Genomic DNA, 26242 nt, shown 5'->3' on the forward strand with positions numbered 1-26242 from the left:
GGCACTGACACCAGTCCCACCGTCAACTCCTTTACTCACCTATACATTCTGAGCCTGTGTTGTGCTTACCTTTATGCAGGTACTTCCCATGCAGGAATAAAACTACAGAATGAAATGCTAACAGGACTCCAGTCTCAATGAGGAAAGAGAAGGTCTTGAGTTTTGTTTATAAGGCAAGGCTGTTTAGGCTACTTCTCTATTCCCTTTTTCTCGTGGGCTGATATTGTTAGCTCCTGTTTGGAAAGTGAGATGTTCGTTACCTCTGATCGACCAATTCGATCTATGTTGGAAATATCATACACATCTGCCACCGCTGCCGTGTCCACACCACCGGTGCCACGCTTCTGGAGCCTTAGGTTTTCCAGGATCTTGGAAAAGCGTGGATCCTGTGGCAGGGGACAAAACTGAGTGTCATAAGAAGCAAAACTGATTGACCATCATTGGCACATTCGTTTAGAGAAGATGTATTAAGAGACACAGTAGCAGTACTGATTAAACGTATACTTAGAATGTGCCAGGCCACTGTGCTACAACCTTTAAACTTTATAACAACTCTATGAAGTAGGTATTGCTTCCATTCTCATTTCACACATGAGGAAACCAAGGCTCAAAGGAATTAACTTGATCCAAAGTCAAACAGCTAGAAAAGGTAGGAGAGCTGTTACTAACTTCTCTATCACTTCTGGCATGGGGATGCCAGCTTTGGTGAGTTGATGAATCATCTGTATAATAGTTTTTAGTGACACAACTAAAATCATGAAGTTAAATCACGTCAAATAATTCTTTAACAGTGGATTAATTTTCATTCTGTTTTTGGTAGGAAGCTCATTTTCTTAAGTTGTTTTAAAGTACTTGATTTGCTTGTGCTATGATACAAATTAGTTGCCTACCAGAATCCTTTTTCTTACTCCTACACAGATGGAGCAGAGAAAGTAACCACGAGCTAAGTTCTTGCTAGTGGAATGAACACAAGTGATGTGTGCACCTCCAGGCCTAGACTTTAAATCTTTACATGGACACACAACCTCTCTCCCCTTCGCAGGGGCCAGAGCATGGGCCCCCAGGTACAATTCCCTGACCAGCAGCTTTATATCACCTGGAAACTTGTTAGAAATGCAAATTTTGCAGGTGAGCCAAGCTATCTGTTTTTACAGGCCTCTAGCTTTGAGCCTGCAGGTTCAAGGGTGAGAATCGCTACACCAGGAGAGAGACAGAGATGGAAGGAGCGGGAAGGGGCAGGGTGGAGCTGCCTGCCTGCCCATCCTGACTTGTAACTTGAAGGAAAACTTAAACTTTGTGTTCTTGAAGCCACATCTCTTTCTTACAGCACTTAACCTTTTGTCCTAACTGATACAAGTGTCTTTTGAGGCAAATTTAACCCTTTCTTGGTATTTTCTATTAGAGGTGCAGAAAGTAAGGGTTAAAGAATAGTCAGGGACGATTTCTTCCTCAACAAGAAGTCACGTCTGAGTTTATCCTGGTGGAACCCAACAGGGCTGTTGGCTACGTGACATTACCTTGCTGAGCTTTGGGATCCTAACGTGGACACCAGCCCGTAATCCAGTGCCGAGGTTTGAAGGGCAGGTCAGGATGTAGCCTAGTCGCTCGTTCCACATGAACTCCCAGCCTCGCTCTTGGATTAGGCGTTCGACCTACAACAATGAACAAATGGAGTTCTTAAACATTCATCTCCTCCGTACATTCCAGACACCAGGAAGAGACTTGTGTACTGTATGTCTGCTGTGAAATAAATTTAGGTAAATTTGTATTACTTCCTTAATAGAAGATGATACAACTGTCAGAATATTAAAATGATCCAATCCAATTAAATTAGATGAACCATGTAAAGCAATGAATGCAGTACCCAGTACATACTAAATACTGAATAAATGTTAGTTGCTGTTATTTTGTTGTAAGAATAGGAGAATATAGGAATTCTCAGCAGGTAAGGCTGTGGTCAGGTTACTTAAGAACATAGTGACATCCAGTACTGTCTCTATGCTTAGAATAGCCAAGAACACTGTTCAAGAAACTGGCAAACAATTAAAGATCCATGGACTTCCCTAAAATATGCTGGACTGGGGAGGGAAGCGTAGGAACTTACTAATAACAACAAAAAAAGTCACCGATTTTTTTGAAGCACTGCTGATAGCCCTACCCCCCATAAGTGCCATGATTCCTAGAAAAAATTAGCCCCATCTTGGAATTCACCATAGTGTCTTCTTTCAAGAATGAAAATGTGATTTTATTTTAATGAATATTCAGAAATCTCTGATAACATCTTACTTCTTTTAGTCCACGACAGAATCGCTCAAATACTCTTTTCATATTGCCTCCTTTTTCCATAGAGATTACCCTGGTATGGTCTTCCTCATTAATCCAGATGAGAAATGTCTTGTCATAATTATGCCTAATGAAGAGAGAAATATGGTGTTGCACATTAACTACCTTTGTTTCAACACATGAAAAATCCCTTTACCGCTGTAGCTTGATTGTTGCATTTCAACTTTCTCATTTCCTAGAAGCCCCTAATTCTTCCATTGTGCCTGAACAAGTAGTATAAAATGTTATCCTGACATAATGAAGAATAAGGCCAGCTCTAACCCATACAGATACATTTTTGCCCAACAAGATTATAATGGATGACAATAATTCAACTATGGATAACATTTGGTTTTGACACTAACAAGGGTATTCGCCCAATGAGTTCAACCAAAATCTTGTGCTGCTTAANGGGATTCAGGACTATCACAGGCTCAAACACAACTAATCTTCAGAAATTCCTGAGGTACACGGTGGGTAATGAGATTTCCCTCAGAGACTCTGATTCCCACAAGAGCCAGTGAATGTCTCTGAGGAAAACATCCGATCTTCCTGGTCTCTCTCCTCCCGCCTGTACAGAATCTTTTCAAGTCAGTATTGCACTCCAGCTCTATGCCGTGTGTGTGGTCTCATTCATGGCAAGGTTCCAAGAGCTAAGAAAACATGTCCATCTTCATGCCACTCCTGCACTTTCCATCTGTAGTGTCCTTTAACGCTGATGCTTCACAGCAGTACTATGGCCTCATTTTCCAGAAGGTGGGACAGCAGCGAGTGACAGACCTAGAATCAAGACTTGCGTTTGGCCACACTAGTGATGTGAACTCGGGCACTGCTTAATTTTTCTAAGCCTCCATTATATTACAAAGGGATGCGAAGATGAATAAACATTCCATATACAGTGTTTAACACATAAAAATGCTCAGTAAAGGTTAATTAGTGCTATCGAACTAGACCACAAGTTCTGGGCAGGAAAGATGATACTGTACTTCCTTGAACTCACCACAGGTCACCATGCTTAGGGAGTCTCAAAATTGTTAGTGTGACTTAGTCATTCTTGAAAGCAAAAAGAGGGACCCTTGCTGACAGTTTCTGGCAGGAGAAAGCATATTTCTGGGTGACACTTGGAGCTATTTTGAAACCAATAGGACTTACCTTGGTGGGAACAGCCTGTGCTGCCCCCGGGCCTCAGCACACACATTCTGCCGGTTGAGCAGGTAGCCGGTGGTCAGGGCACCGGTGCCCATGGTCGCAAGTAACAGAGAAGCATTGCGGCCAGTTAGCAGCTTAGAGAAGACACTGGCCATCCTTCCTCTTGGATGAGTGTCTGGAAGCAGAGACACGGGATTAGACAGCCTCACGGGGTGGACCCTAACCACGGTACAGGTCACCAGGCAAGAGAAAGAACTTCAGGAGCCGTTGCTTCTCTGTTGGTTTAGTCTGTTTCTCTTTCTTCGTTTCTCGCCCACACCCGTCCGCACTGCTTGGGGGAAATCCAGGTAGTTTTAGACAGTGTGGATGTCAAACTGCCTCAAGTCCATGCCATTTTCTCCAGTAATAATATAGAAAAAATAAATAATAGAGGGCTTCTGCTTCAGGCTATTTGCCACACCAGGTGCTCCTTCAGACCCCGCCACTGCACAATGAGGAGAGTCTGCGTAGGACAGGTTCCTGGGCTGGGAAGCGGTCTCTGAGATCTACCTTCCTACCCCACTCACACTAAATGAGATGGTGTCAGAGCTCCCAGTAATGAGCCAAGAGGTTTGGGTCATCTTGAGGATGGATGTCCATCTGAGCACTAGCATCAGGACCCCAGCAGTGAGGTGGAGAGCTCCGTCTGTGACTCCCCTAGTGAACTAGGGCCCTTGAGAGGAGCTAAAGTGGTCCAAGGCCAGCAGACCCCCCCAATCCCTGGCTTCCAGCGGAAGCATAACCAGGAAAGTATACTCGGCATAGGCACTAGGTTCCTAATGATAGATGAAGATCAAGCAACAAGCTCTCAAACATCACCAAGCACACAAAGAGCAATTAGGAGTCAACAGAATCAAACCTTTTCAAAAATGAGAATGAAAATAACAAGTAGATCGATAACAAAGGAACCACTAAAATATATACTTTAGGAAGTAGAAAAACAGACATTAGAAGGACAGCCTGAGATGCAGATATAATGGAGAAAACATATATACATCTAAACAAATAATTATATGATATCAACACAGAATAAAAATCAAGAGAAGTGCATGCTCAAATAGTTACCCTGCTGTGTCTGCTGTTGCCCAGAGTTCAGAATGACCAGTAAACCCATCATCACCCAGCAGGGAGCTATTTAATGTGGGTTGTTCAGTAGAGAGCAATAGAGCAGGTCACTCTAAGTACTCTCTCATTATACTGATCTGTGATGTCCAAATACATGGAGTGTGAATTTTTTTCCCTAATATTTAGAAGGTTCCAGAGACACTGTTTCAAGATCCTCTAAGCTTAGCTGGGTTGGATGGTGCAGAGTCATGGCTGTGGCTGAAATCCTGCACCACCCAGTGGAAGACAGTCTTTTAATAAGGTGAGTTTGGCATGCCTTATACGCAATTGAAAGAACAGCTTTTGGAGATCCACTTTCCTCCTTGATTGCATTTTGGGAACTAGGATCAGCCTGACCTTTTTATGCTTCCAGGGTCTCCACCTAGAAGTCTCTAACATCATTTTAAGCAATACTATAGGGAAACTTGACTGTTCCAGCCAAAAGCACCATAGTCTTTGAAAAAAGTTTAGGACATTGTTTTTGAACATTAGCCCAGGAAGGCAGAGAGCCTTTCCTCTGTGCTAATGTCTAAAAAGAATTCCCTATGTCTTAAAGACCATAGAAATTACTTCAGTAATCAATAAGCAAGAGAAATGGCTCATTTCTTAAAGATGTACTAGGAACTTGTAATGGCCCCACATTAATCTCATCACACAACTTGGGCTATTACTGTTGGTAAGGTGAGGGCTTCTCAAAGAACTGCACTGATGCTTTCCTGGCCCTCATGTGGGGCAGTCAACTATGACCTCCATCTTTCAGGTGTGTTTCACCTGCATCCATACCCTCCAGCCTCCTTCTTAACCAAAAGGGCAATACTGTCATCTCTGAGATTTATCAGAGAACTCATCAAAGCAAAAGAAGCTTTGTTCAAATTCTTTTCAGACAATATATGGGCCAAACAATAAGCGGGCCAAACAATAAGCTAGGACAGTTCAGACGAACAAAGAAATGCATTTGTTTCTGAGGTTGACTTAAATGTCTTTATTTTTCTTTCCTTAATTTGCTTGTACACAGATATGTATTGACATCAGAGTCTGTTTGAGAAGATACATCTTTTTTTTTTAATGTTTATTTTTGAGAGAGACAGAGCACGAGCATGGGACGGGCAGAGAAAGAGGGGACAGAAGATCCAAAGCAAGCTCTGTGCGGGCAGCGAAGAGCCTGACGTGGGGCTTGAACCCATAAACCAAGAGATGATGACCTGAACTGAAGTCAGACACTCAAACGACCGAGCCACCCAGGCACCCTGAAAGGACAAGTCAGGAGGAAGGCGAGGGAATGGGGTCTGTGTGGAGCCAAATGACAACAAGTGGTCTTCAAAGGCCTTCCTGTGAGGATGAGGTGTAGGAGGGTGTCTGACTCCAAATATTAATGTCTGAAATATCATCCTATCTAGATTTTGTTTTTGGAAATCACGCTAATTTTCACCCAAGAGTTCCAATGTTGTACTCTTGTCTGAGCAAGGGTATAGGATTCCTGCCAGTAATCCTGCAGAGGCTTTGGGTGCAGCAAGCAAAGCAATCCTGGAGCTCAAAGCCTTCAATGCTTTTGCTGTGATTCCTCATAGAGAACTGACAAAGTTTTGGTGAAGTGAAGATTCGTATGTCCTTGACTCTGTTGCTCTCTCTTCAAGGCACACAGAAACATTGAATTTCAGGATTTGGGGTCCCAATAGATACACTTGGAAGTGAGATTGAGCCAAGGGTCTCATTGAACAGCCTGGGGACCCTGAGTACAGCTGCTCCCCAAGCACACAGAGCCAGGCTTACATTAAAACCATTTTTCCTCAGGACGCCTGGGTGGCTCAGTCGGTTAAGCATCAGACTCTTGATTTCAGCTCAGATCATGATCTCAGAGCTCGTGAGTTTGAGCCCCACATCAGGCTCTCTGCTGACAGCTCAGAGCCTGGTGTCTGCTTCAAATTGTGTCTCTCTTTGTCTCTCTGCCCCTCCCCCGTTCATGCTCTGTCTCTGTTTCTCAAAAATAAACATGGAAAAAAATATTTTAAAGAAAGCTACACAGGCAGAACATTGCATTGCCTTACCCAGAAGGTCTCAAATATTACTCAATCACTACCTGCAGCTGAAGCCTCTGCTTACAAGGGGCTGGATTTGTTATTTACACAGAGAGCAAGATGGTAGGTAACACGTGACATAAATAAACTGGAAAAAAGTATGTAAGAGATAATCCATGTCCACCAAAGTGGTCACCATTTGGCTTTTCCTAGTTTCCAAACACGGTGGTTTATAAGTCAGTGTATCTTGCGAAACCATCAGGACAAAAGTTTGAGGCACAAAGAAATCCGAGGCTTCCTTGCAAAGCTTTTTAATGTTTTTGCTTCTCTCCATGCCCCAAGCATTAGTGTAACATACTGAACTGCTCTGTGAAGAGATGGCTGGAGAGAGGAGATGAGGGGCCAGAGCTGCGGTGGTGCTTCTCCAGGGACAAAGGCCTCCGCGTGCAGACACCCTCACGACGGGGAGAGGGATCCACTTTAAGGCTTTGGCTTTTGCTCTTCTTTTTGCCTAAAAGCTTGCCTGAAATTAGGCATCATTCCCAGCTTCTCTGAATAATACCCTCTCTGTTTCCTTCTTGGCACTCATCCCCGCCTATGATTATTTTATGTTTTCTTTTTTATTGACCATCTCCCCCTAATACATAATAAACCTCCCAAGGAAGTAACTGGGTTCCTTTGTGCACTGTTGCGTCACCGTTGCCTAGCACAGCACCTGGCACTTGGTAGGCTCTCGGTAGCATTATTTAATACATGAATTCTATGTTTCTTGCTGGAGTAAGAAGCCACTCTGAGGCTGGCAGGATCCACCTGAGAATGCGGGTGTCGTCTAAGTGGCCACAGTGGGGGACGTGAGGCCAGAGAGCTGAGCAGACGGCACAGGAACACAGGCGGCACAAGTTTAGAAGCCGCCTTCCCTCAGCTTTATGATACTCAGGGGCCAGTGTTCCCTGGGAGAGGAATTCTGACTTATTTGGGGGGAAAGAAGCAATGTCAACTAAATAAACTCGTGAGGAATTTTGCAAAATCTCACATAGCCCATGTACACATACGGTCAGGGACTGTCATTGTGCCTCAAATGCCCTGTACACAGTGCCCCAGCCTGACTTTCAGGTTGAGAGCTCTAGATCTCAGTACCAATCTCTATTTTATATATAATATATAACATAGACACACATATATAAACACCACATAGCTAATATTCTAATATATACATATATATGATAGATGTATTTCAAAATATCAGGCTACTTATATGTGGCTTTGTGATAATGGGATAAACTACAAGGTTTTTGTAAAACCATTACTGTTTGGTTAAAGTATTGCTTCTTACTGCCCCTCCAGTTTGGACTTGACTGTCCATCTTTCTCCTGACTGAACCATAATCTGGTGCATCAGTCTGCACAAAACTTCTCTGTGCCCCTCTAGCCCAAGGTGACTGCTTTCCCTCTCAATTTCCGAAGCCCTTGTGGGTTGCTCATTTATTTGCATGTACGCTACACGTTTTTTGACACCTGTTACTGAACTCAACTGTCATAGATCTCCTGGCATGTTAAGTAACTGCTTATTATGTTTGCATTGTCTTCCCAGCTGATGGCTAAACTCTTCAAGGATGGGAACCTATCTGTCACAGATCCTTGCACATAATAGCTGCTCAATAAACATTTCTTCTCTGACTTAATTATTTGTGAGCACTGCTTGCCTGATTTCCAGGAGGAGGAAATCTTACCAGCTTCCTGCTGATGTCCTTTCAGACAGTGCATGTAGTTCTAAGGGAATGGACCCTTTACCTTGGGCTATAATTACCTTACCCCTCTTGCCTGGCTGCTTTGCTCCCAAGTACTTCTCAATTTTAATTTGCTATGAAGCCCCAGGCCTGGTATCCAAGCTAACTCAGAATCAATTGTGTAAGCTAGCTTCCTGGGTCAAAACTTAAAGAAAAAAAAAGAAAAGTCTACTTACATGAAACACATCCATTTCAGCCATTGCTTTTGAAATCCTATCATAAAAGGAAACAAGTGAGATCACTAGGCTGACTTCCCTGCCCAGGTTCCTGGTCTCTACAAGCTGCCCATGAGGACAGCAGCCCAGGACAGGCCTCTGATCTCTCTGCCATAACAGACTGAGCCCTGGGAGTGCACTGAGCCTGACCTCAGCTGTTTCCGAGGGAGCTCAGTAGAGGCTGTCCCACAGATACCAGGCGAAGCCTCCCAGCAGAGGAGGAAGCCTAACGTGCATGTTCCTCCTCCCACCCGGAATCCTCTGACTGAGCAGGTAGGTGGGGAAGGAGATGGCAGATGAGGAGCCAGTGCGGGGTGTTGGGGAAATTTAACTCAGATCTGTCATCCAGAAATGCCTCTCCACAAATTACAGGCAAGAAAGAAAATAATTTTACTGCCGACTCTGCACTAAGCCAGGCGGTAACACACATCACAAGCAATCCACTAAAGACATTGCAAAAACGGAACAAAATCTCACCCTTTCATTGAACCACGCGGATAGGGCCCATTGCATACATGCTCTCGAGCAAACTCAAGGAAGAGGACAGAACAACACCAATTGTCACACAGAGCTCATTCTAAATTCATCTGAAATGGGTGGCCATTTGTGTTAGCTGATTGCCTTCATCAAGAGAAAAAATAAGCTTCTCTTGTTGCTATGACAGCAGGTAGGTTTACAACTTGAAGCCTGACATCTAAGTTAAACCACTACCATCCCCCTGAGACTGGGAGGAAGGGGCCCATCTTCCTTGAAGTATACATTTCAAAGAGATGGCTCCCAGGCCCTTGAGAAAAGCATTTCTAGGTTGTAAAACTGGCAGGAGCCTTGTCTACTTTTAGTAAGATTTATATAGATCTCAAAGGGACAGAGAAAGAACTTACAAATTTTCTAAAGACAATGCTCTAAGAAAAAAAGAGGGGCTCTTTCCTTTTTTCACTAGGAAGCAGTCATTTTGTTTTCTCCCCTTCCCACATGTGGGGCAATACCCACGGAGGTCAGCAAGGCTCCGGCCGAGGGTGGACATCGCTCGGACCCGATCCCATGCTTCACAGAGACAAGACCCAATGATCACAGGACAAGGTCACAATTTTTCTTGGTTCTCAAGCCCACTGGCCTGTGCGTGAAGGTTTGCCATAAATGCTAACTAAAAGAATGAACACAGTGACTCAGTGTCAAAGGGACTTCAGCCGCCAGCCTGAGTGCAGGCACCCCCTTCCGCTCAGCCCTCCTTCAACACCAGCAGAGCAGGGCATCTCACCACTTCCCAGAGCAACTCATTTCACTGTCACATAATTGTGATTATTAAAAAGTTTTCTGTATATTAGTAAGGGGGGAAATCAAAGTTAGGAAGTACATCCAAGGACCAAGTATTTTCTCCACAGTGACCCTAAGGAGCAAGTATCCTGCCCCAGGTCACAGATGATGGAACTCAAAAACAGAGGTTAACAAACAGTCCAAGGTCACACAGATGAAGGAAAAGCACGTATACAGTTTGAGTAGGTACTCATTTAAATGAAGATCGTTTTTACTTACAAAGTTTAATAATCAACAATATTACAGTCTGTTTGAATGGAGCCAACTCCTGGTTTCCCCAGGAATGCAGCTGCCAGCCGGTTCCAGCTGTGTTGGTCCCTCATGGCTTCCTAGGGAAACCAAATGGTTCTCTCAGTCAAGTTTCCATAGGTGGGACTTGGGGCTAAACTGCCAACCAGCACACAGGCATCGTTCTGGGCACCCCTGAGGGGAAGCAGAACCAGGGGGTTTACATTCAGCGCCTCTTCCACCCTCCAGGAAGACCTTGACAGTGGACAGAAGTAGTCAGGTGGTGTGGGTCAAAGTCACTCTGAAGGACATTGGCATGCTTCAGGCGTAGAGAAGTCACAGTGAACAGTAATGAAGGGAAGGGGAAGACAGGATGATGACGTGGTAAAGATAGGTACCTTTTTATTTATTTTATTTGGTAAATATTTATTATGGGACAGCTTTTACCGAACTCAGAGTCTGAGGGGAAAACTCCTGTGTAGCACTCATTATGTGCTGAGCTATATGCCTATGAGCCCATTTAATCTGCACAACACACTCATGAGGTTGATGCTCTTATTTTTTTATTTATTTATTTGGCGGGGGGGGACAGAGAGAGAAGAAGAGAGGGAGAAAGAGAGAGACAGAGAATCCCAAGCAGGCTCCATGCTGATGGCATGGGCTCAAACTCATGAACCTCAAGATCATGACCTAATCTGAAGTCAGATGCTCAACCATCTGAGCCACCCAGGCATCCCAGTTGATACTCTTATTATTCCCATTTTACAAATGGCCAAATAGGGGTAAAGAAAGGCAACATAACTTGCCCCTGGGATTCAAGGCCAGCAGTTTGTTTGTTCTCACAGTCCATGCTCTTGAGCAGCACCATTCCTGGGGCCGCTACAAGTCATGGGATAGGTGTTCTACCAGGGCAGCCAGAGTCCCTTGGGAGCACCTGGGAGACATTTGGGACCACACCATTCAGCTACACTGCATTACTTGCCCTCGCCCGCCCTGTGACTGGTACTAGGTCACAAACCACAAAGGGTTAGAGCAGAAACAATGACTAACACTGCACACCAATGTGCATAAACACAGCTGTGGGTGCCTGCATGCATTGCCTCTTTCTGGCCAGTTGCTTTCCAGGCATCTTCCAGGTGGGAGAACAGCCACTGCCCTCCGTCCACATGAGACTTAATCTACCACTGAAAGCTGCAGAAAGGGAGAGAGGAATCAAGCTAACTGTACCCCTGTTCTACATCTGGGTCCAGAACCATCATCAGGATGAGGACCCAGCAGCCTGGGCCACTATCACTAACCTAACTTTGGCTATGGAGGGACTCTATGGGAAATAATTGCCCTGAAATTTCGAGAGCTGAATTAAACTGGGACTGAATCTGCCTAGGATTTTTGGTGACTCTATCCACCAAAGGTTCAAGCAAAACCCCTGATTTGTGGACAACTGTGACTCTATACTCCAAAACACCCATAGTTTCCAGGGACAGATCTGAATGAGGCCAAGGTCAACTCCTCAGTGAGTGGACCATGCAAAGTGTGAATGTAGTGGAGAAGGTCATATTGCAGCCTGAGAGCTAGCCCTGACTCTCATGTATGCATCCATCCATTTATCTCCCTGGCTGTGTGTCTATCCATTGAACAACATTCAAGAATCAATCCCTGTGTCAGATACTGAGGCTGCCCTCCAGAAGCTCATGGTCTGGTAGGGGGAGGAAGGGAGGGAGAGAGAGAGAGAGATTGAGAGACAGAGAGAGATAGAGAGAGACTGAGAGACAGAGAGAGACTGAGAGACAGAGAGAGTGAGAGAGATCATTGTACAAACAGATCATTATAATCAAAACATCAGCAAAGAGAATTACTAGGGGAGAAGACCCAAGTCTGTTGGAGGAGCAGGGAGATTTTTCTGGAAAAGGTGAAAAACTCTGGGGATGTCACTTTGCCAGGAGGACATGGCAGATAGAGGGGAACATGCAGAGGCAGGGAGCCATGAGGGGCAGTGCACATCCAGGGAGGTCAAAGGCCGAGGTAGTGATGGCTGAGAGAGTTGTAGAAGCCGGAACAAAGAGAACATCACCGTGAAACCTGGCACTTGATTCTGAGGTGGTCGACGAACAACAGGCTTTTAGCAGAGGAACAACTGTACTAGATTTATAGGAGGCTGGCTCCAGGCTAATGCTGTCAAGGTGTGGTCTGTGGACTGTTAAACCATTTCATGACGAAAGAAGTGTAGAAACTGAGAGTAAGCATTTAGAATGCTTATGGCAGATTGATAAGAGAAATTTTACTGAAGAAAATTTAAGCTGGTATTCTGTGGGTCTTTATTTTTCCAGTAATTGTGCCTTACTGTGTTCTACAAATGTATTGGTGTTCTATGGATTGGAAATTAATCATAGATTTGCTACAGATTGTTTGAGAAGTGTTGTTCAGTTTCCTCACCTGTACAATGGGGCTAATCATAAGCCCTACTCATAGAGGTTTTGTGAGGATTCAGTGAACCCCTAGAACAAATAGTGACAGAAAGACATTAGAAGTTCTTCTGGCTCAGGGCGTCTGGGTGGCTCAGTTGGTTGAGCTTTTGACTCTTGATTTTGGCTCAGGTCGTGATCTTGCGGTTCATAGGTTCGAGTCCTGCATCAGGCCCTGCGCTGACAGCGCAGAGTCAGCTTGGTATTCTCCCTCTCTCTGCACCTCTTCTGCTTGTGCTCTCTCTCAAAATAAATAAATAAACTAAAAAAAAAAGTTCTTGTGGCTCATGTTGCTAAATTGGTGAAGGGAAAGGGGTCTAGAGGCAGGGAAACATGGTCCTGTTGCCCTGGAATAAACTGGGCAGGGGATTCTCTAGGCTTCAGCCACGGTGGAAGGTTTCACAGAGATAGATGGAAGAATTCCCAAGATACTTAGTGGGGGAGCCCAGGGTGCTTTAGTGATGCCTCAGATGTAGACTGAGAACTTCTTCTGATTGAGAATTTCACTTGACTCGGAATCTTGGCTGGTGAGCAGCTTTGGGGGACAAGCAAGGACAGGAAGATCAGGTTGAACAGGACATACCTGTGAGGTATTCTGGAAGGAAGGTCTTTCTTTTCTCTCCTTCCTTTCTTTCTTTTAAGTAAGCTCTACACTCAACATGGGGCTTGAAAGTACAACCTCAAGATCAAGAGTTGCACGTTCTACCCCTCATAGTAAGTGTGGCACGTTCAAACAGTGGAATATTCCACAGCTATTCAAGAATTAGTGAAAACTGCCTCCACTCAACCTGGATAAACATCTATGCCATATTTTTAGGTTAATGGGAAAAATTACTTGCATAATAATGACTAGAAGTGGTTCCAGTTTTATAAAAAGGTAGAAATATATGCATTTGCATATATTTGTGTGAACATACAGTATTGAAGGTTATTCAAACTAATGATTCAAACCGCTAAAAGAATCACTTCAGAGCAAGAGACTTGGAAGAAGTGGATGATTAATGTTTTCTTAACAGAACTCTGTATTGTGTCACTTGTAAACGCAGCATATATAACTTTTTGATTAAAGAACGTAACAAGCTAAAATGTTTATCAGCTATGAAGTGTGTTCAAAATCCCCATTTCTAGACTCTATCTTTTGAATGAGTTTCTGCAAGAATAGAGCCAACACATGTACGTGTCAACAGGGATTCCCAGGTGATTCCCAAGCCCCACTGGGTCTGGGAGCCTGAGTCTTAGCAACTCCACCCTAAAATGGGCTCAGTGAGACCTCTCCCCAAATGTTGTAAGGATTAAGCAACAGGCTGCAGTAAGCATTGAATATATTGGTGTCCCTTTTCCCTAATGACCCTAAGGTTATGGGAGGGTTACCACTGATTATCTCAGCTGGCACTGGTCTGCCTCTGCTCTGAATATTTGTTAATTTTAGCATTTAATTTTTTTTACCACTTAAAATGTTTCCTTTGTTTTATTTGAAATCTTAGAACAAGACTACATTCTAGAAGGAGCCCAGTATGTACTTTCAAATCTACTGATCATGTTCTGAAAACCAACATCTGAGTTCACTAAATGGATTTAACTAGTTGGGCTATTAAGTTCTTCTCCAGACCCCTGTTTTCAGGGGATCTTACCCCTGACAGCTAACAACCCCTCATCTACCTACCACCTTCACTGCAGAAGCTTCACCCACCTCCAACCCTTCGCTCTGCCCTTCCACCTGGGATGTCCTTGCCGCCATCGCTGCTGCTCAGTCAAACGTGATGGTCTTTAAACACACACACACACACACACACACACACACACCATTAATTGAGCTCTTACCGTGAGCCACCACCATGCATGCGTCCTACAAATTGTATTTAGTCTTTGCAACAATCCCACCAAGTAAGCATTATTTTGTAGATGGGGAAAACAAGGGCTCGAGAGGTTAGGTGACCTGCTCCAGGTCTCAGGGCATGTTGATCGAGTTGGGATTTGAAGCCAGGTGTGTCTTTGGCTCTGGATTTGGGCTCCTTGCAGACCACAGCACCTCACAGGCAGCTATGCACTGAGCAGTAATCGGAGGAAACCGCCTGTGATTTAGGACCCAGGAGCACCACAGACCCCTCCATTCAGAACCCCCCAAGACTGCAGAAATGCAGTTATCACGACAGCTCCTAAGTACAGGAACATCACCTCAAAGCACGTGACCTCCCAGAGTCCCAGAATATGACAAGCCATTCTCCTTCCTTGTCTTCACAGATGTCAGCGTTCCTCTGTCCCCTCCACTCACACACCAGGTGCCCAGCGTGCCTGCCAGCCAGGCATGGTTCACTGAGCTGGCCTGCTTTTTTTCTAAGGAGGTGGGGCTGGTCATCTCTCTCCTTCCCTCTCTCCTGCCTTATACTGAAGTAGGGATTGCAGAGGAGAGGAGGGAGGCCATCTCTGGCCCTCACCCCATAGAAGCTGTCGGCTTATTTCCCTCACTTGGAACACCTCTAGGACTCCAAACTTGAGAAGCGTTGTTTACGGGATCACGGCTAAAAACTGGCGGAATTCTGGGGGTTCAAGCCAGGGAGGTTTCTCTGTGGGGTGCAAGATCACAGCAAAAGGGAGTAATACAGTGTTGCTACTTGCCCTCTCCATTAAAAAATAAGAACCACCATATTAAGTCCTTTGCTCAGAGTGCACAAGAGTGGTATGGCTCTCCATCCTAGGCTAGACTTGGAGTCTGGGGCCTGGCCCAAGAGTTTTGTCCTGTTCTGTCACATCCGGGAATGTGGAAGCCTTGGGTTCTGTCCCTGCCTCAAGTCTGAGATTCGTGGCGGCCCTGAATACCTTCGATAGAAATGCCACAGGTGCCTTTCTGCTGACTCAGAGTTATTTCTGACCCAGCTGTACATGGTGTCCATGTGTTTGACTCCTTGGGGCTGGAGGGCAGTGGAAGGCCAAGGAGAGGACCACGTGTCACCTGTCGTTTCAGAGAGACACCCCGAAACAGAGCACACCCTTGGGGCTGGACCAGCTCCAAAAATACTCTGAACAAATTCCCATGATGCCGGTCTACTAGGCCAGCAGAAAATGGCTGTCCCCTCCCAATTCTCCCAGAGAGCACAGGGGTCAAGGTATTTCATCCCCACTGATTATACTGTCACCTTCATGGCACCTTTGGTCACATGTGTCCTATTCAGCAAGTAGCAAGTCATAAGCAGGAGATATTTACAGTCGTTTCCTGTAAACCAGAGGCCTTCTGTAGCTTAATGTCTTAATGAAGACATAGAATTATTACCAGTCATGCCTCTCACAAGTAAACAGTTTTCAAGAAAATTCTAAGTTAGGAACCATCTGGTCCTTTGAAATTCTGTAAAGGAGTGGGTGCCTCCTTCCCTGCCCAGGCAAGGGGGTGGGTATGGCCTCCAAGAGTCACCTTCAGGACTGGCTCCCTGCAGGAGTCCTGGCCCAGTGGGACCCCAAGAAGACAAATGGCTCCTCTAAGCTGTGGCAGAGATGGAGGCCCAGGGATATAGTCTGTCTCAGAACCAACCCTCCTCCCGCCTCTGAATACCCAGGACTCCCCATCTCTCATCCCACCTTGTAACCCACAATATTCTGAACCTCCCAGGTCAGCAGAACTGAGATGGCCTCTGGCCTAATCTCTAAGGATAGGATTTGATCATGAAACTGGCAGAGTCCATTGGTGTAGATGGCACTTGTGCTCATTGCTGAAATGGAGCCTTAACCCACAGAAGGCTCAACTATAAAGGCTGAGGTTTTGGGGAAAAAGCACCTACAAATGCGGAGGAGGAAGTGGACTGCCCACACAGCTATGAAATGAACACCCATCTACTCTCCAAGAGCCTGCTTGACCAGGAAGCCCCCATGCAAAGTTCTGATGCTGGTTCTGTTCTTCTCCTTGAGGAAAGAGACCAAGGACAAGGGTTCGGAAACAGACAAAGTGTGTGAGTCGCAGACAGGGCAAGTGGCACTTCTGGAAACAGCACAGCCGCTGAACTAGCATAGCCTAGTCACAAGGGCACTAAATGCCACCTCACATGATTCTAGCTGATCCTGTGTGGGGTCGCAGAGCCAGGGTAACGCTTGAAGGAAGGTCTGAAGGACAGCACTGAGGAGAGCTGAAGGATTTGGGTTTGTTCTGGAACGTCACTCTCCAAACCCACCAGAGCATTTAGAAGCAGAGATGTCATCCACTCAAGGGACAAAAACAGACTTGACAGTAATCCTCTGTGAGCCAACCGAGCAAATAAGATCAATCACATTTTGCCAGAGATGAAACACATTTAGGCCAATTGTGCAGCACTTTTACTTCCACTGGGGGCAAAACAGTTACTTGGCTTGTTATTAATGGATTAGCGATTTCAAAAATGAACCTTTAGCAATAGTATTAACCAGTTTAAATTGGGTCCAGCTGTTGGGTTAATTAGCAATTAGCTCCTTGGGAGGGCCTCAAAATGTTCATTTTCCACTCACTTATCCCCAGTCACTGATTTGCACCTGTTTTTGATGCCGCTGAGGTTGAAAACCATTCCCAGAAACCAATGGATTAGTTGAAGGCTGAGGTCCCAAATTCAGAGACATTTAGATTTCCCATCAAGAAAAATTCCTGATTTGCTGTCGAAAACAAGGAGACAGACGATGTGCAGACACCAACACCTCGCTACAGAGCTGTTCTGAGAGCGGTCACCTGCGCCTGTGTGCAGGGAAAGGGGGAGGCTGCAGCTAGGGTCCCCACTCCGACGGCTTCTAAAGAAGCCAGGCAGTCACACGAATTCCTCACCCGGCGGGAGCAGCGCTGGTGAGAACTGTTATCGCTGGACTACGGGGTCCCCGCCCTCAGCCCTCGGCCCACTGGACACAAGGCCCCTCACACCGGCTGTTGCAATGCCCCCGCTTTGCAAGAGCGAAGCCTGGCTTCGGGGGGGCTCACTGACCTTGGAGCCGGAGTCTCCCGCGTCCCGCTGCCCGCAAACAGCTGAGAAATATACCGGAAGCTGGCGGGCTTTGGCCTTGAAAAGGCTCCCGGGCTGGGCGGGGCTGGGGCACACGTCGGCCAATCCGGTCTCTCCTCCCCCGCGCCCCCCCCCCCCCCCCCCNGACTCTCCCCACTGGGCTCTCTGTAGCGCCTGCCCTTTCTCAAACGTTGCCCTCCCCCAAGTCCGGTCCTGGAGGCGGCCTCTCCCAGAGCTCTTCCAGGTTCTTGGGCCCGCAGCCTGGCTGACCGGCCGCCCAGCCCTGCAGCACCCGGCTTTGCGGTGGACGCGCGCGGGCAGGGAGACCGCCGCACCTGTTCGGGGGGATTGTTTCCACCTTCCCTCAGCAGCGCCATCTCGGGGGCGCCGGCTAGCTCTGGAGAATGACCCCCTCTCCGCCCCCCTAGCTGAGGCCTGAGAGGAAGATGTCTAAAGCTCTCTTCAGCTGCTAATCAGGCTCTGAGCGAGGGACCAGAGAGTCTTCCAACTTGTTGTCTAGGGCCTGGATTCAGGGACAGCAATCAGGATTCTTTTGTAGATCAGACAATCTGAAGTGAACTGCTAGGCAATTTCATTTTCAATCGGTACCAGTTTAATCTATCACCCAGAAGGCCCTGCAGGCCACATCCCTGCTTAAAAATAGCCCTCCTTGGGATCTGCGCCCCAAACCGGAAAGGTTGACTGTAAATAGCAGTGACCCACGAGGAGTTTGGCAGCAGCCCTGACCTTTCAGAGGGAGCTGCCTAGGTCTCTGGTGATTGTCACGTACCCAGCTTATACGCCAGGCGCACATCACCAGCTGGGTTTCTTTCCCTTTTTAATCAGGATCCAACCCGGAGCAGGGGGTGGAGCCTAGAAATAGCCTCCTACCTGGAATGGCTCCCTTGCCGTTTCCACTTCTTTTCATTCTGAACCCGGCAAAAATAAATATTTTACCTTTGCAAGGGGTAGAGACTGGGAGAGCCCATGAGGGGACCTTCTGGGGTCTGGAAAGTTTTCTGATTTGGGAGGTGACTGGGTGCATACATGTGTAAAACTTCCTCAAGCTGCTCGCATAAGATTCAAGCACTTTACTGTGTATTGCTCATACCTTAGATAAAATATCTGCTATCATTATGACCTAGCTTACACGGAATTGAAAATTGTTTTTTAATGTTTATTGATTTACTTTGAGGGAAAGCAAGAACCCTAAGCAGGCTCTGCAACAGTCAGTGCAGTGCCCCATGCAGGGCTTGAACTCATGAACCATGAGATCATGACCCAAAATCAAGAGTCAGATGCTTAACTGACTGAGCCATCCAAGTGCCCCTGAATTGAAATTTTTACAAAGCGATACTTATCTTTCTACAGATGATATACTCAGATATTTTTTAGGCTCTTCTGTTATTTCATTAAAACAATTGCAGAGTGGGACCAACCAAACTGATTGCATGATCTTCTAAAGAGAGTTTCCGGTTCGCATGTTCTGACATAATGGACAGGGGCTTCTCCTGCCCCTGGGAACCTCCCACCCATACCCTCACCCCACTCGCCGGAACAGGCGGCGAGCTGGAGTGGAGATCTGTGGGGCTGACTAGCTGCTCAGAAGGCTAGGCTCTGTGAGTTGAGGTGAGGAGTAAGGGGGGGGGGGCAGTGCAGGGAGAGTCTAGGCTTATTTCTTCCTAAGTTAGCTCTTTTGTGGGCATACTGTTTCCAGTCAGTTCTGGCACCAACTGCACTGAAATAACCTAGATCCCAGATCCAAAAAATGATGAGGCTTCTGGAAATACAGAGTTTAAAGAAAGGTAGTTACGATGAGAAACCTTCTCTCTTCACTTTTCCCAATTCCTTACTAATAGATGTTTAGTGCCCCCTCGCCCCCACTTCCCAGCACCCCCTCCCTTACCTCAACCCTTCAGCTTTTACAGGGTAATTTTACTAAGTTACTAAGGTCGGAAGAGGACAAGTGGGCACATTGCTGAGAAAAGGGGGTGACGCTTTTGTTTTGTGGATGTGGTCATCTTCAAGCTTACGACGGGGGTAAGCTCTCTACACGTGACTTGACAGAAGCCCCACATTTCCAGAAATCCTTCAAACATGATCCCTGTCATATGCCATTATTCCTTTCTCATCACCGCCAACTCCCTTCAAATTTCAGGGGCTCTATCCACACCTGCTAGCCAGTGTGGCCACGTGAGGGACTCTTGCCATATGGACAGAAGCTGAAGTGAGGCGTGCAAATGCCATATCGCTTGCTTTAGAGGAAATATGTCCTGAGATCACTCTCTTTTCCATCCCTGAATCCAGCCGGAGCGTGGCTGTGGTGGCAGGTGAGGGTAATGCTGTGTGGGATGACCAAACAATAAAATGAGAAGAACCTGTGTTCCTGAATCCACACCGGCTGGATTGCTCATTTCAGAATTGGAAAAGGAAGCCGGTGAAACAGGAGAAACATGAATTCTCACTTCAGTTCTCACTTGTGTGCAACAGCTGCACTGTGCTTTCTTCAGCTCCGAATATTAGTACAACTGCACCTACTTGACAAAAGTTAGAGTATTTTTATTTTTTTAATATTTATATATTTTAGACAGGGAGGGAGGGGGGAAGAGAGAGAGAGAGAGAGGAGATCCCAAGCAGGCTCCGTGCTGTCAGTGCAGTGCCTGATGTGGGGCTTGATCTCACGAAGCATGATATCATGACCAGAGCTGAAATCAAGAGTCAGATGCTTAACTGACTGAGCCATCCAGGTACTCCGAGTATTCTTAGATATACTGTTCCATGTAGCCATTGCAGTAATTCCAAGGGTAGATATGCATCTTATTTTAGAGGTGAGGAACGTAGCCTCAGATGGAGCTAGTGATGGCCAGGATGGGTCCACCTGAACGCTCAGTCTGTTCATGAGCATCGTTGCCATTAAGTGAACAGAGCTGTTTGGCAAGTAATGAGTTCTTTGTGCCTGGGAGCGGTCAAAGGTGGTCAAACATGTGCTGGGGGTGTCACAGGAAAGCTTCAAGCACTAGAAACACAATAAGGCTCCATGACCCTTGATAGTTTTTCTGAGGTTGCCTTAAATTCTCTGATCTTGTAATTCCTACAATATGGGCTTCTTCCAAACTTTATTTTCTCCTGAGCTTTAGAAGTAAAAGAATGTCTGAAGAAGCCCATTGCTACAAAGAAGACGAGGTAGAAAAATGCAAAAAGAATCAAATGAAGAGACTAATGAGATTTTGGAGAATCAAGAAAGGCGAAATTTAATTTGCATATAGGTATAACCCACACCCCACCTGGCACGTGTTAGGACACATCACAAACCCCTCTGTCAGAATCACAATTGGCAGCAGATTTGCAAAGTTACTGGACACAAACAATACACTTCTCAAAGTAACACATGGGTCTGTCCATCAGGCGCACACAAATAACAAAGAAATACATTTAAATAATTCTCTGCCTAAGAGAGATGAGGATGGTAATCATGTTGCCTCACATTTGGATAGCAGTTTACAGATTACAGTCTAACCCATTTTGTCCTGATGACAACCCTGTGAGGTAGGCAGCACAGGATTCACTCTTAGCTCCATTTTGCAGATGAGGAAACTGAGGCTCAAGAAGGTGTCAGCAATGGCCTAAGGTTTCCCAGCTTGCAGATGAAGATCTGGGCCTAGGACTCATGGGTAGGGCACCTCGTCCAACTCTTTCACTACTACCTTTCTAGGGATAAACAAAATGGGTTCTGCAAAAGACTGTGGTTCAGTATCAACTAGAACTATTCTTTTTCTTGAGCAGATGAGGTCAAATACAATCAACCCTAATGTTAGTGTCATGCTGTGTGGTAGCCAAAATGAATAATTTTACAAATCACCCATGTGTTTATACCTACAACAAAATGGTTTTCTACTTTAGCTCTGCCCTGCCTTAATTTTAAGTCACTCACAGCCATGGAAAAAATGACACTCTGATTAGATTTCATTGACTCACGTCTTACTATAAGGATTCATGTAGTGGCATCTGTAATCAGTCAATATCTAAACTTATAATCTGGTATCTTATTGAAATGAAAATTAATCTCATTCATCTATTCCTTCTGGCTGTGGGCATTACCCTGGCTCTATTCTTTAGTCATAAATAATATATTATTTATTCCACATACTATATATCCCATATACAATATACCCCATTTCAATAGTAGTAAAAATGATAAACTTCACAGGTTGGATTAAAAAATATTTAAACCAGAGAGAATGATTTTTTTCAGGGGGATAAAATCAAACTTTGAATAGAAAAGCTAAACAAAATATTTTAAAATAAGCATTGATTTGGGGGGGGGGACGGAATAACCCCTCTATGGTTAATCTTTTTAGTTAAGAATTTAAAAGTGGTCTAGTCAGTGCCAACCCAAAGTTTAGTAAGAGTGCTGGTCCCTCACCATATACTCCAAATTGGGATGTGTTGGATTTTTCTCTTCCAAGTTATTCAGTATCTATGAGTTTCACTTGTTTTTAAGCAGTAGTTTAAGATGCATGAAATCTAACAAGAGTAACGGGAGCTTTGTGTGAGAGCCACTCAAAACCATTGCAACAGTAGTTTAAAATCTCCCTTTAAATTCCTTCAGACAAACACTAAGGAAAAGTGACAACGTTCTACTTCATTCCTAAATCTGTCACATAATACATCAGCTTAAGTAAGAGATTTGCCCCTGCAGCAAAAGTGGATGTCTTAGTTAATAACCAAAGGCATCCCCTAAAAGCCCCAAGATAATTTCACAGACAGTACAAAATGTGGGTATTCATCTGAAAGCATGAAACTGGCTTTTACTTCTGATTTTCTAGGTTAATTCTGTAACAATACAAGTGTTTGCTATTTGGTTGTGAGAGGCTGACCTGCCTTCAACTCTTAGAAATGGGTCTCATACACTGCAATATAGGCAGACACAGCTGGGAGTGCACACTCCAACAATAAATACAAAGCCTGAAAGGCAGAATAGGACGAGTGCTTTAACAAGCAGAAGAAGCACTACAAACTGCTCTTGGGGATTTGAAACATGACCAAATTGAGATTTTTTAAAATGCACGTTCTTTTCCCAGATGGTCCAGAAACGGTACAGGTCATCAAAAGGAGCTCCTTGGAGGTGGGGTTCTCTCTTTTGCAGCTCCAGCAAAGGCTTCAGACTCCAGGAACCAGGAGGGACGTAAAACGCAATAAAACGCTAACGTTCACCATCGCAATTGACAGTGCCCATGTCTGACCACTAGGGGGCGCTTCCAACATTCTGCTGGAAATCGGCGAGAAACCTTTGTCACTAGTTGAGGAAACCACCTCGGTTGGCTCTCCAAAAGGAAAGGAGCCTTTGGAAACTCCTCTAGCTCCCATTCTTCTTTAGTAAGAATGGCTGCGGTGCCTCGGGAACATTTGGGTCAGAGAAATAAGGGTCCAAATTTCCCAGCAAAGTGCACACAGAATGACCTCTTCCCCTCTGGGGACCTCAAAGCAGACCGCATGGACCTTTCCGCATGTTGTTTTGCCTGAAACTACTATGTGTGCGGTCCTGTCACTGATTTTTCCTGGTTTTAGTCCACCTTCCAAGACTGTATTTCTGAGCCAGCAAGTTAACCTTTATTTTCCTTTTCTTCTGCAAGACCTTGAGGTGACTGGTGCAATTTGACATATATTAGTTCAAACCCTCAGTTTTTGAACACTGAGAAATAAATGGCAAGATATGCATTATTAGGATCCAAACAACCCATGCTTCTTATCATGCATCAAGGTGCATCAACCTCTTATATTTGAAACTAAAGAGAACAGACAAGCAGCTTTTCAAAAAAAGAAAAGTAAAGCATCCATACATAACCCTCCTTGGGTTTAGTGCTACCGTGTTGGCTAATATGAGCTATTGAAAATATTTTTGGAATGGTCTTCAAATATTATAAATAATTTCTTTTGCTTACTTGGTATTTCACTATATAGTTATGTACAGAGATGGCCTTTACCATGCAGGAAAAATGTACATTCTCACCTCTACGGTACCTTATCAAGGCTAGCGCTTCCACCGGGCCTTATAAGCCAGCAAGTTCAATTTGTTAGTCAGCCATGAGTTCTAACAACATAATTAAAGTGCAAAGAAGGAAGGAAAACAGGTAGACAGGTCAGTTTTTTCAGGGTTCGCATCAATATACTTCATGCCCCTAAAAGAAAATGTCAGGTGCAATAGGCTCAGGTAACAATAACTCTGTATTTGTTTCTCTTTCTTCTTTTAAAGCAGAGCTCTCCCTGAGAAGAGAAGAGGGAGGGAAACATGAGCTAGCCCCATTTCCTCAACAACCAACAGTCCTGGGAAGAGTAAGGTCACTTCCCCAGCACAGGGGAGAAGCCCTAACCCTTGCACTTAGTTTTCTGATATACGAGCTGTTGAGTGGTTGGTCCCATTCCCATACACTTCCAATACTTTCACTCATAAATATCCCTAAATTTACAAACAAAGATGACCGGGGAAGAACTGTCTGCCAACAGCACACAGAAGTGTGGATTTTAAAAGGAAAATCCCATTAAACAACATTTTGAAAAACACAGCCGGTATTCATAGTGAGCCTAAAAATGGTGTGTGTAAATCAGAAAAAAAATAAAATAAATAAATAAGGTCCCCACATTACTGTGGGGAGGGTGGCGGGGAAGAAGCACAGTGAGGTGCAGAGATAATTTTCAAGGATATCTGATCACTCAGCCTAAACCCCACAGCGCTTGGTGGCCTTCTGTCCTATCCCACAGCGTTCTTGGGGAGGTGCGCAGGCAGCTTTTGCAAACTCCGCCCCTGCCTCTCCAAGGGCGCTGGCTTCTAGGGCGCCACAGCCCCAGGAGGAAGCCCCACCCTGCCTGAAGTCAGCCGCCTGCCCGCAGGAACCCCCTGGGCCAAAGACTACTGAGTTGTTTTTTAAAGTCCACTTGACTTTCACCATGAATTTCCTTTTCTGTTGCCTAAAGACCAAAAAAGCAGTTTCAGAACATGCCATCCCTCCAATGTTAATATTTAGAATGCACTGAAAACCATGCACATGCTGTACACTGAAATTGCTCGTGTGGCGGCCCATCCCTGCAGAGGAAGCCTCAGCTTTTCCGGAAGCTTATAATAAAGGAAACATAACGGAAGCAGTTAAACCCTAGGAGAAGATTGGTAGTTGTACCCAAGCTGGTAAAGTGCCAGACAAGCAGCTCAGGCCTTTTCCACAGATCTTCGTCCCCGAGTTCTAACAGACCATGGGCCGACTTTGAAATCCACCTTCTTACCTGCTTCATTAAACTGGCTACCGGCATCTCCTATCTTACATTCCCTTATGGAAAATGTACCATCAGCTTTACTAAGGATCAATCGTTTCATCTTCCCACCCAAGTCTGAAGCATCTGTCGTTGACCCCAAACAGCTGGGCTTCCCTGGCTGGAGACAGAATTCCGGTTGGGTTCCATCTTCTTCGGTGGACAAAGGAGACTGGCTTTGTCTCTATTCCCGGTCCACGCTGCACGTGGGAGGCATGGCATGCACGGCTCAGTTCTGTCCGTCCCACTTTCCATGAGAATTCTACGGAGTCAGGGGCAAGGCCAGATCTTCAAGCAGGGAGCCGAGGTTCAATTTTTAGTGACAGTTCATACAGCGTATCTTCATCTATGATGAGGGCTTTGTCAAGCAGGTACTGAGTGACCTGGAGGAACAGGGAAATCCTAGATTTTGATTCCTTCAGAACACCAATGCGTGCATTTTCTGAATGGAATCTGACAGTCTTCAGCATTTTCTCTTAGACACTTAAAAATGTTATATCACTTTTTAAAAATCACAAATATATTCTCATTGTAAAAAATTTTTAAAAAATCAAACATTTCCAGTCTCCTTCCAGCTCCTAACCCCAGGCACCATTACTATCATTTAGTTTGTATTCTCCAGAGTGTTCTTCTTAGATATTCCATGTACTTAATAAAATTCTTTTTTCGATTATAATCGTAAGTGGTATCCTACTGTACATCCTATTCTGCTTTCATCTCTTCACTGTAATTCAGCAAGAGCCCCCCATGTCAGTGCCCAGAGCCTTAACTGCTGTACAGTATTAAGATATGATCTATCAGAGGCTATTCAATGATCTCTTATTGATAGGTGGTTAGCTGCTGTCAATATTCCACTATTACACAAACTTAACAGTGAAATCCTCCTTAGCACGTTTCCTACTGCTCACTCGGGAATGTTCCTTTGGGATGGACAAAATGAAATGAAAGGAAATGACACTAAAATAAAAATACTGGGGCCTGGAGTATTTCCATGGAAATATTTCTTTAATTTTACTGAGATATGACTTACATAAGTAAAATCAATAGTCGATTGGTTTTAGCACGCATATCACAGTACAGGACGCTCGTGCGTCTAGCTCCTTCCACACAGCATAATGTTTTGAAGTCCATCCATGCTGTGGCATGTGTCAGTCTGTCCTGTCACTGCTGAGCAGTGCTGCATTGTGTAGATACACATTTGTTTATCTGTTCATCTATCTGGGGACACTGGACTATTTCCAAGTTTTGGCTATTATTAAGAAATGCTATGGACATTTTATACAAGACTTTCAATGAGCATGTTTTCATTTGGATAAACACCTAGGAGAGGAATTCCTGGGTCCTAAAGTGGATGCGTATT

General features: G+C 45.1%; 2 protein-coding genes across 3 annotated transcripts in view; both read right to left on the reverse strand.

Annotated features, from left to right (window-relative positions):
• Window positions 1–17584, reverse strand: part of CKMT2 (creatine kinase, mitochondrial 2) — a 20127-nt gene extending 2543 nt beyond the window's left edge. The window contains exons 1-5 of the mRNA XM_077759835.1: window positions 17563–17584; window positions 3475–3646; window positions 2287–2410; window positions 1518–1652; window positions 261–386 (exon numbers count right to left, since the gene is read on the reverse strand). Of these exons, the coding sequence (XP_077615961.1) occupies window positions 261–386; window positions 1518–1652; window positions 2287–2410; window positions 3475–3626 (537 nt within the window). The 5' untranslated portion in view covers window positions 3627–3646; window positions 17563–17584. The remainder of the gene's footprint in view (window positions 1–260; window positions 387–1517; window positions 1653–2286; window positions 2411–3474; window positions 3647–17562) is intronic.
• Window positions 17585–20805: 3221 nt separating this feature from the next.
• Window positions 20806–26242, reverse strand: part of RASGRF2 (Ras protein specific guanine nucleotide releasing factor 2) — a 236307-nt gene continuing 230870 nt past the window's right edge. For both annotated transcript variants that reach the window (XM_077759868.1, XM_077759867.1), the window contains exon 27: window positions 20806–25265. In XM_077759868.1, the coding sequence (XP_077615994.1) occupies window positions 25173–25265 (93 nt within the window). In that variant the 3' untranslated portion in view covers window positions 20806–25172. The remainder of the gene's footprint in view (window positions 25266–26242) is intronic.

This window comes from Crocuta crocuta, unplaced genomic scaffold, assembly GCF_008692635.1.
Source record: "Crocuta crocuta isolate KB4526 unplaced genomic scaffold, BGI_CrCroc_1.0 scaffold162, whole genome shotgun sequence".
Lineage (NCBI taxonomy): Eukaryota > Metazoa > Chordata > Mammalia > Carnivora > Hyaenidae > Crocuta > Crocuta crocuta.